Genomic DNA, 11,487 nt, shown 5'->3' on the forward strand with positions numbered 1-11,487 from the left:
AGTCAGCTGAAACCATAAGTTAAATATTGCTATAGTTTTCAAACAACAGTAAACATAATGTTTGTCCAGTTAATCAATTAAATTAATGTTTACCACATGCTACTGATTTTGAATAGACGTTTAGCTTCTGCGGTGCCAACTTTCCAACTTTCGGCATGATCTAAATTTTACAGCACCCATAGTGGTAAACGTGAGATTAGTAATACCTATCTTACAGATTTGATGTAAACACAAAAGGCTAAATATGTGAAAATACTCATCACATACTCTCTACTGTTTTCTTCCTTTTTTCCTAAAGAAGGAGCTCAATGTGAGGGCATGCAAATACCTTAGATATATTTGTAGGATTAAGTACATTCTAGATAGGATGAACACAAATTATTGCCTAATTTTTTTTTAATTATTTTTATAAACGGCCTTTATTAAAGACTGTATCCTTCTTACCTTAAGACATCATTCCTCCTACTTTTGCATCTTCTCTCTCAATACTTCCTTGCATTGTGTTTAGACCTTCTCTTTGTGGAATCTGTCACCTTGCCATGAGCATCATTTATTCAATAGGTATTTACTTTTATTAAGGATTGAATGTACTTCTACCATTGGAGATATAAAGAGAAATAAAAGACAGTCATTTGTCCTCAAGGAGCCCATCTTCTATTGGGAGAGACATAAGTAAGCAAATGAGTGCAAATATGCAATCACAGACAATACGGGAGAAAGAAGTACACGGGAAAAAGACTACCTAAAGGCAGGGGAGATAAGGGAATAAATCTATATGTGGGTTTGGGCAATCTCAGCTGTTAACGGGTAAATTAATATTAACAAGAACCCTGTAGACCAGAGAATACTATTAGTAAATACGATTAAATGTAAATCACTCAAGGTAACTCAAGCACAGATTTACAATAAATAATGATAAAAAAATAAAATCTAATCTTAAACTACATGTTATACAGGCTATATAATCTACATCAGGGGCCGGGCCGGTGGTGCAGCGGTTAAGTGTGCACGTTCCGCTTCTCGGCAGCCCAGGGTTCGCCTGTTCGGATCCCGGGTGTGGACATGGCACTGCTTGGTAAGCCATGCTGTGGTAGGCGTCCCACATACAAAGTAGAGGAAGATGGGCACAGATGTTAGCTTAAGGCCAGGCTTCCTCAGCAAAAAGAGGAGGGCTGGCAGTAGTCAGCACAGGGCTAATCTTCCTCAAAAAAAATAAATAAATCTACATCAGTCTATGTTAATAATTTGGAAGGAATACTCTAAGATTGTGCTTGATCCTTTAATAAGAAGAAAATCCAAAAGAAATACTAATAAATAAGAGTAAATAAATATTTCATAGGCCTAGAACACTTCTTATAAAACCCAAGACAGGGGTCGGCCTGGTGGCACAGCGGTTAAGTTCGCATGTTCTGCTTTGGCAGCCCAGGTTCGCTGGTTTGGATCCCAGGTGCGAACATGGCACCACTCAGCAAGCCATGCTGTGGCAGGTGTCCCACGTACAAAGGGGAGGAAGATGGGCACAGATGTTAGTTCAGGGCTGATCTTCCTCAAAAAAAAAAACAAATTCTGAAAAGGCTATTATAGCTTTTAAAGCAAATAAACTAATGCTTGAACAAATTTTATTTCCTTGAAATATTTAACTTCATCCAATAAATACTGTTCAGATATTAACATTCAGCTTCTGGGGCATTGCACAGTATGTCATCTCCTGGAATTTTCAATACTCATTAACCAAACGTGAAAATCACGACTTCCACCTCAGCATTCCGAACTTTAACCGTACCATACAAACAGTTTATTCATTTCTGAGGAGAATGAAAAACATACTGCTATACTCAGTGACTTTATAATGCTGAATTAATAAAAACAACGTCACTGTCACTTTGCTTAGGATCAAAATTAGACTTTAAATAAGAGTATACAAAATGTCATCTGGTGAGCAGCCCCCAAATACAGCTCTTCCAAGTCACTATTAATACTTACAAAAGAAGTAGAAAATGAGAAAAACTAAGACTATCAAAGAAATAAGAGTCATCATGTCAGAAACTGGAAGAACTCTTATTAATTTATAACCACACCTCGATTGTACAGAACCAACTTTACCTCAATGAAATAAACAATGCCCAAACTACCACCTTACCCCAACTACAACTTAGCTCAGAGACCGAAGCACCTGTCCCAGTGAGAAAATGTGACAGAGATCTCCACGCAGTCAGCGCACTGTTCAACTTGCCTTTCTTCACAGTCTCTTCCCAATTCTTACCTTATTATCTAACTAGCGAGGTTCTGTGAGAGAACAGCTCCTGGAGAATGGGGGAAGTAAGCGCATGAGAAGCAAACTGAAAAACTGTACTCTAGGTGGTAAGGGACAAGACAAGAAGAATCTCAGTAGCCATCCATGTGGCCAATTGTGCTCTGAATGTGGGAAGTGCATAAAAATCTACTCCAGCACCAAAGCAGTTGAGAGGACTAAAGATGCTACTATCATAGCAGAACAGAGAAAAACAGACTGAGAGCTGCAACTACAGAGCTAAAAGGCTATTCACTCAATACATAAGGAAACAAACAAAAAAAAAGAAAAAGCAACGAAGACACGTACATCAGACTGTCAATAAAATCAAGTACAAACAGACCTTACCTTACTCACGTCTGAGTAAAGGGAAGTAGGAAAAACAACCATGAGCCAGTAGGGGTAAATATAAGAGAAAGTCCATCAGACTTAAAGGATAAAATGATGTGACCGCCCCAAAACAGGAGCAGAAAGCCCTAAGCAAAGAGCAAGATAGGGAAAAAAAGGCATGGAAGAAGGACGAGATGAGGAAAGATAGTAAGAAAATTAAAATCATAATAGTGAGATTTAAAATCTCTACTCACAATAAAAAGCAAAACTCAATCAAGGAAAAGCTACAAATCAGGACATAAAAATCTTAAGAAAATCTCACTAAAGCATACTGCAATCTGGACCAGCCACATGTCAAGTTCAACAGCCACACGTGACTACTGACTACCACACTGGCCAGCACAGGCTTAGAGTGATTATGTCTAGTACAATATCACACAGCTAGTTAGCAGACCCAAGTCACAATCTCAGCTCCTTCTGATTCCAAAGCCTATGTTCTTTCTGTGTGAGGAAACCGTCAGCAGTTAACATATACCTGACCCTCAAGTACTCAATTCAGACTAACTAAATGCTAACTACAGGAGGCAACTTATTGGCAGTTCGAATAAATATTTTAAAAACAAAACAAAAGCACAAAGCCCAATGTCAGAAGAAATGAAAAAGAAATGAAAGAAATTAGTAAGTAAAATTTTAATTAGATAAGTCTATTATGTGCACAAATTATGAACACACTATTTTGTCTATCAGTGTATATTTATAACAACATTCATGTCTATTACAACCAATACCTGTTTTGATTACTTTAAAATCACAGATGCTAAAAATGACTATCATCGACATCAAACTACACATTTTATGTTGCTATCATCTGAAAGGTATATATTGTTTAAAAACTCTGGATTATTTAGGAACCACTTAACAGAAGGGACATATAGGTTTTCTCATGAAAATACTTTATCTTAAATTCATGTAATATCAATTATATAAAGTATTAATTACATATAGTGTATATTTTTTAGTAATCCATAGCCATGTCAGACAGAAACTGGGAGTTATCCTGGACTCCTTCGTCCTCCCACCTTAGCCGCCATATTCAATCAACCACCAACTTCTGCAAAAGTGAACAGTTTAACATCTCTTCAATCAACCACCTTTCTCCACTAATTTCTCTCCTCCTCCACTGTCACCACTGTGGTCTAAGCCAATATCCTCTGTGACATAGACACCCCCAACTGCTTTCACTACATTTCCTCCTGCTCCTCGCCAATCTATGTTTACACTGCAACCAAAGTGATTATTTAAATTTTTTAAAAATGATTATGTCATTCCCTTGCTTTAATGAAAACTCTGCAATGACTTCCTATAGTACTTAGGATAAAGACCAAAATACTTAACTACAAACTCTCCAGGATCCTGCCTAGGGATTCCAAACTCAACAACAACCAGGTTAAATATTGATTCATTAGAGAGATTTACTTATCTGGCAACCTAATTGAGTGCATAAAATGAAGAGCACATGGCCCTCTAGAGGGAGTAGCTGCTGCCCAGACGCAGCTGAGTGTTGCCATCTGAAATACAGACTTGGGGGTTGCCATATCCTCAAATTTTTCAAGAGAAATCAGAAATCTAGACTTTCATGCGCAATCTCCTAATCTGTGAATGCTGGCAACTAATTCAAACCGTCCCAACAATAAGGAGGTTGAATCTGACCTCTCCTCTAGTGTCTTCAGCCAGCCCCACACCGCTGATCTCTACTCCAAGCGTACCGAACATTTCTCAGACCCTCAACGATGCCAAGATTTTTTACCTTAGGGCTCTCACACAGGTCATGTCCTCTGCTTTGCCCACTTTCTCCTACATCTCCCCCTCACTTAGCAATCCATCTCCTATCTGTTCTAAGTTTCTGAGCCACTGCTTCCCCAGCAAAGCCTTCCCTATTCCCACTGCCCACCGCACCCACCCCCGATGGCTAAATCACACCATTATGTGTTCTAATAGCAGTGAGCACAACTTCATAACACTCACCACACCTCGAAAATAAGTGTATTTGTTTCATGCCCATCATCCCCCCCAGACCAGAAGCTCCATAAAAGCAGGGCCCGACACATAGTAGATATGCAATATACATTTGTTGCTAACTAGGTTTGGTTATAAAATGTTCCTTTAGACAATAAGGTTCTCGTGCACTTTTAAAATATTAATTAACCTATACGCAACTTTTCAGAAACATGCACGGTATTTAAAGGTAAGTAGGCTCAGAATGAAAATATTCAATTAAAACTATAATTATTGATAATAATAATAGCTAATATTTATTGAGCATTTACTAAATGCTAGGAACTATGTTGAGCACTTTACATGTACTATCCCGTGAACTATGTTGAACACTTTGCATGGACTATCCCGTTCAATATAACAATCTGTAAAGAAGGCCCCACTGTCATCCAGAGGAAGCACCTTAGGCATAGAGTTTACAAATTTGCTCAAGATTCCATATCTAATCAATAACAAACTAGGGTATGAATCCATGCAGTCTGACTCCAGAGCTTAAGCACCTAACTACTATACTGATTCATTAATAAAGAAAAGCCATTATTCAACAAGTATCTCGTAAATACTGTGAATAAGAAATAATGGCCATGATTTCTTTTTCATTATTTATCCATTAAAGTCAGGCTGCTCATCCCTCTATCCTGCACCTTTCTCCACACACGCAAAATTAATATAAATTATCAATTTGTATTTTCCAAATTAAGAAAGATTTTTTGACCACACCCAAAACAGGTATGATCTTAGTACCAACTAATTCTGTTAAAATGCTATCTTTCTTAGGCTCGCCTGGCGGCGTAGTGCTTAAGTTCACGTGCTCCAGCTTGGTGGCCTGGTGTCTGCAGGCCCAGATCTCAGGTGCAGACCTAGCACTGCCCGTCAAGCCACGCTGTGGCAGCATTCCATATAAAATAGAGGAAGGCTGGCAACACACGTTAGCTCACTGCCAATCTTCCTCACAGAAAAAAAGAAAAAAAAAAGCTATCTCTCTGAATTACTTTTAAATAAGTTAGTGCTTATACATTAGTTTGATGTTTTACATCTCACATTTTAAACATCATTTGAACAATCTCTAATTTGAAGTGTATTTCATTGCTCAAATTAGAAGAATTCTTATCATTACAGACTGTCTTTTCAGATATGGTAAGCGACAATCAATAACATACTAAACAAATATAAAAATACACTGATATAACCACAGAAATATACACAGAGATAATACACGGATCCCTCATTACCTGAGCTCTCACTATTTAGAGTCTTGCTTTTCAAAACTCAGGAACCAAACATATTCGAATAAATTCTCATATATACCACTTGTTATCCAGACTCTTCCTATCCAAAACTCAGGATTTGGCTCACTCACCAACCCTTGCTATCAGAATAATTCATCTCTCACTCCAAACTCAGGAACCCAATAGTTTTGGATAGCAACACACAAGCACATGTCTTCACAGGCTATATAAATTTAAGAATCCTTGTTTAAGAGATTTAAGCAGGCTTTTAAAAATGTGAATAAAATGCACATAGCTATTATTTCCACTCAAAATTTAAATTTTACCTCCAGTTAACTGAGAATTTTTCTGTAAATTTCTTTTTTGTGTGTGAGGAAGACTGGCCTTGAGCTAACAACTGTTGCCAATCTTCCTCTATTTTTGCTTGAGGAAGACTGTGCTGAGCTAACACCTGTACCAATCTTCCTCTATTTTAAGTGGGACACCACCACAGCATGGCTTGATAAGCAGTGCTAGGTCCGCACCCGGGATCTGAACCAGAAACCCGGGCCACGGAAGCGGAGCATGGGAACTTAACCACTACACCACCAACCTGGCCCCCGTAAATGTTTTTAAACTAAAATGTTGTCACATATTTTTAACCTTTAGATCACACTTAAAATATTTTAAAAAACTGTTTACTATATGACAGATGACTGTAATAAAAGAGTTAAAAAATGTTAATGTGTGACTATCAAAGAGTTCTAAAGCCAATCTTACATCTTTTTTTTCAAATATTATATAGCTTATATAAATACCACGGGAAATCAGATTTTCAAGGAAACAGTACTTTCAGTGTTAATTTTTCAGCAACATATTTCACACATCACATCAGATTTTTCTCAGTCACAAAGAGCAAAGGGCAAAATAAAAGAAACAAATGCAAAAGACTACAGAAGTTGAAAATGATGGCAAAAATTCCATATTAATTTAGTGACAGAAGAATGGTATGAGACAATTTTAGAACTAACAACTCGATAAAGTTCAGCCAAAAGTCAAAGAACCAACAAGCAAATAATGAATTAAGCAGATTGAGAAAAAGGAAAAACCAGCTCTCATTACAACAGTGCATTCTCCCAAGTATTTAACTTAGACTCACATTTGAACTCAAGCTTTTTCAAAAACGTGGTACTTGATAAAAAGTTAAAACTAAAGTCAGCTGAAAACAGAACTCGAGTAAACGATTTTTTTTCATATACTCAAAAATTATTTTAAGAAATAGAGAAGAAAGGGAAAAGATTTCACAGGTAAAAAAAAATGTAGGTTTGAAAAAAGTAAACTACTTTCTCAAACTCTTCTGATACAAATTACATAAATGATTCAAAGGAAATGTAACTAGAGCTCCCGTTTTATCCTAATTTGCTATACTCTCCCAAGAGCTCACTTCAGATTTGATTTGAAAGAACGTGACCTCTTTAATCGAACAGATTCTAATAGTTACTTGACACCCTCTATCTCTCACATTAAAAAAAAAAATCAGAGCAATATTAAATTAAAAACATAATCAAATCTTGTCTACAAGACTCACAAAGTGAAATGATTTAAGATTCAATGATATCGTTAACTAATTCCACACAGAGCACCAAAACACACCCGCTGAAAATAACAAAAATCAGGATATTTTTGCATGTTAAGAAACGACAGGTATATTCTGCTCATTTTGTCTTCCTAAAAAGCTAAGATTCACTACTAAGCTTCAACTACAAGCCAGAGAATGACAGCCCTTTGGTAGGGAACAAACCCATAGATATCAGGATACCATGGATCTATTTCACAGGGTGACACAATAACTCAATGCAACACATTCTTCACAAATGAAGGCGCAGCATATGCTGCTATCGCTTTAGATTAAGTTTTCATAACCTCCATTCCCAGTTGTTCACATTAGACACAACATCTCTGAGCACAAATTTTTCTCCTATATAAAACGAAGGAGTCGTCTTTAGATGGGGCTCTAGGCGTCCTTTCAGCTTATAGTTCTATTCATCCAGTTCTGAAATAACAATACAACTCTTACAACTCAGGGAGAATTACATTCAAAAGTACAACGCAAAAAGAAATGACCGATTTGAGGCAATAAGCCATACCTTGCTCTGCCAAATGTTAATGTCAGAACTTCTGAAATAAACAAACCTGTGTCTATGTTCATCGGGTCCATGGATCAGGAAGACTCCAGGGTTCTTAGCCCCTCTGTTGGCATCTACATGAGGAATTAACACATCTTCCAAACCCAGATCAAAGCGTTTGTGTTTTGAAGAGTCTGGAAGGAAGAAGAATGCCCCAAAACACAGGGTGATGAAGGCACTTAGAATAAGGAGGAGGATAAACTTCTCAGAAAGTCTCAAAGTCGCCCTGTGATGGGGGAAGGAAGGCGGCCCCAGGTTCAGAGGAGGTATCCTTCGTCCGGATAGGGGCAGCAGGGCTGGGGTAGTCATCGTTTACGCTCTTGGACAGAATATTTTATAAAGTTCTCATCTTACATCAAATGTACAATGCATTGAACAGTCTTCAAAATCTTGGCAAAAATGGGGAAACTCAATTTTTCTCCCCTTAACGGACTGTTGTGCTTTTTAATAGGGCACCTCTTTCACGCTCGCCCAATTACATTCAGAAACGTGCGCGGCCCCCAAACGATGGCTAGTGTATGTTCTGTTATATTTTCTTGGCCATTTGGCTTTCGGTACCTCATCGGGTTATTCCAAGCCTCCTCTCCATTCCTAAGGGTAGACGAGGCAAGCAGCACTGCGGAGACGATGCAAGGTGGGCTCTCCCACTCCTGTACACAGCCAGATGCTCTGCTGTGGTCTCCCGCCCCAAAAGGGGGCCTGATGAGATCCGAGGAGTTGTAGAAGGCTCGCTGAACCCCCTATGACGCTTCGACGCCAGGATCCCTTCACCTCGGCGGTGGAAAAAGAAGGGTCTGCTCGGAAGTCCGCCCCCGGGGAGGGAGGAAGGTCCCACCTCGCTGAAGCCGAGGCAGCAGCGCCGGGTGAAGGAGCGGCGGGGCTCGGACGCCCGCGCCTCCCGACGCCGCCCGCAAGCCCCGGGCCCCCGGGAGAGCTCCGACGCTGCCCCTCGACGGCCGGCGCGAAGGGCATTCGCCGCCGCGCTACCTGCCCTGCCGGCCGCCGCCGCCGCTGTTGCTACCGCCCGTCTCTGCGAGGAGCGGAACTTCCTCCGCGGACGGCCACTGAGCGGCCCCGGCGTGCGCGGGCGAGGGGAGGGGAGCGCGGCGGCCGCCCCGCCCGGCTCCTCCCCTCCTCCTCCTCCTCCTCCTCCTTCTCCCGGCGGCCGGTTAAGTCAGCCCCGGCGCTTGCTCCCTCAGCGAGGCCGCCGGCGCGCGAGCCCCGCTGCGTGGGAAGAAGCCAAGCCACGGCCCCTCGGTCCGAGAGCCCGGGACGGGCGCCTGCTCATTCCTCGCCCAGCCCTAGGGAGGCGGCGGCGGCCCCGGGCGCGCGGAGGTCGGCTCCGTCTCCCTCCGCCCGGCCGCCGGCCGCCCTCGGGCCTCCTCCGCGATGCCTCCGGGCGCTCGCAGCTGCTCGATCTGCCGGCGGCGGCGGCGGCGGCAGGAGAGGCAGCGCGTCCACGCGGTGCGGGGCTGCGGCCCGGGCCTCGGCCCTGCCTCCCTCGTCCCGCAGAGCGCCGACCAGCCGGGAACCGAAGCCCGTTGGGCAGACGCGTGCGCGGGCCCGAGGGCCGAGGGGCGGACTGTGCGGGCCGGCCTACCGCCCCGACTCGCGAGTGGGCGTCCCCGGGCGGCGAGTGTGAGGTGCGCGCGCACGCGCCCGGCCCCGCCGCCGCCCCTCCCCCGGCCGCGCTCCGGCCTAGCGCCGTTGCGGGCTCCGCCGCCCGCGCTCCCCGGAAGCGTCCTGCCGCTGCCGGCCGGCCGCGCCACAGGGGAACGGCGCCCGTCTACGCTTCCGTGGTCGCTTCCCCGGCGCGGAGCGCTGGGCCATCGCCAGCTTTCCGGGGTTGACCCGGCCTTTGGGCGAGAGGGAGGAGGGCTCAGGTCGTGAAGGTTTCTTGCAATTAAGGGTTCCTGGAATTAACGGGCGCTGACGGCCGAGGTTAACGTTTATGGTTCTATTCAACCTATTCTTCTATTCAATCTATTCTATTCAATCTATTCATCTTGCTCTCTGGAAGTCTTGTCTTCCATTATAGACTATTGGTGCCTAGGGCTCAGTGACAGGGTCTCAGACTTCCAGGCGGCCCATGGGCACGTTGTTGGGCACCTGAGGCTCGATTCAGCGATACTGAGCCCCAACCATGTGCCAGGCTGTGTGTTAAAAATAAAATGGCGATCTTGCCCTTTTGATTAGGTTTCCTTTCTGAGGAATCTGTGACAGCAGCCTATATGACAGCAGCTTCCTCCTACTTCAATTTCTGAAGACGTTCTGCCGCCGTCTCCACACCCCACCACCACCCCTCCAGTAAAAGAGACGTATGAAGGAGGAGGGGCTAAAATCCAAAATGACAGTGTTGTTTAAATTCAGGCTTAAAAGCAATCTGAGTCAATTCTATTATCCATAGTATTCAGAAGAACCATGTTGTGATTAAGTACAAAAAGTTTCTCTAATACGTATATATTCTTGCTTCCAATTTACTTGCAGATGGTGTTTTATTCAAATATGAAGGTAAGTTGTCATTCCCTCAACACATCCTTACTGGTGCCTGGGAACTGGAGAGGTGGCCCTTAAATAGGAGGGGAAAAAATGTCGGCCTTAGGTTAAATATCAAGCAAAAAGTCCTGTTCGTTGGCACAATTAAAAGTACATTCCAGTCTACACTGTTTCCAGAAGCTCTGCGTGTCTAACTACCTACCATACGACAAAAGAAGCCATTGTCGTTGAACTTGCTTCACCAAATAAAGACAAACATGTTAAAGGCCACCTGTCACGAGTTCACCCAGTCAAGCTGGCAGTAAAGAGTGCCCAGTTCAGAGTAAATGTAGTAAACTTCCTGCCTTCTCCACGTGTCCTTATAAAAGGTGCCAAGTTGACAGTTTCTAATGCTGAGCCGCTCTAAGACAAAGGAAAAGAAACCCACTTTGCTTTCTGGCTGTCAAAGTTATTTATTTTCCATGAAAAGATCAGGGGAAATAAATATTGACCTCTAAATGAAATAGTGAGTTATACTTACCCGTCTTGAAAAGTAAGTATTTCTAGGTTGCTGCCAAATCATTAACCCCAGTGACATCAATCATATGAAAACTGCCATAACCTAGTTGACAAGTGTAACTTAAGCGGGCTCAACTTCACAGCCTGTGAAGCAGGCTTATATGTGCCCCTCCTGTTTATTGCCCTCCTGTTTTGCAAAACTCATTTTTTTCTTCAGGAGAGTAAAAACATCATTATTCAAATTAGGGTTTATTGCACATGTCCAGATACAGTGTGATTCCAAAGCCATCGATGTTATCAGTTATTTTATTATACGGTAGTCCCCCTTATCCACAATTTTGCTTTCCATGGTTTCAGTTACCTGCAGTCAATCTTGGTCCGAAAATATTACACGGAAAATTTCAGAAATAAACAATTCCTAAGT

At 42.5% G+C, this 11,487-nt stretch overlaps 1 protein-coding gene across 10 annotated transcripts in view; it reads right to left on the reverse strand.

Annotated features, from left to right (window-relative positions):
* The window catches only part of MAN1A2 (mannosidase alpha class 1A member 2), a 209,398-nt gene extending 199,691 nt beyond the window's left edge, over nucleotides 1–9,707 (reverse strand). For 4 of the 10 annotated variants that reach the window (XM_070608060.1, XM_070608062.1, XM_070608059.1 and 1 more), the window contains exon 1: nucleotides 8,077–9,707. In XM_070608060.1, the coding sequence (XP_070464161.1) occupies nucleotides 8,077–8,378 (302 nt within the window). In that variant the 5' untranslated portion in view covers nucleotides 8,379–9,707. Of the gene's footprint in view, nucleotides 1–444; nucleotides 596–8,030 lie in introns of those variants that run through there. The other 6 variants (XM_070608065.1, XM_070608063.1, XM_070608061.1 and 3 more) reach the window with 4 other exon arrangements.
* Nucleotides 9,708–11,487: the final 1,780 nt, after the last annotated feature.

The sequence above is a fragment of the Equus przewalskii genome, unplaced genomic scaffold, assembly GCF_037783145.1.
Source record: "Equus przewalskii isolate Varuska unplaced genomic scaffold, EquPr2 ChrUn-13, whole genome shotgun sequence".
NCBI lineage: Eukaryota > Metazoa > Chordata > Mammalia > Perissodactyla > Equidae > Equus > Equus przewalskii.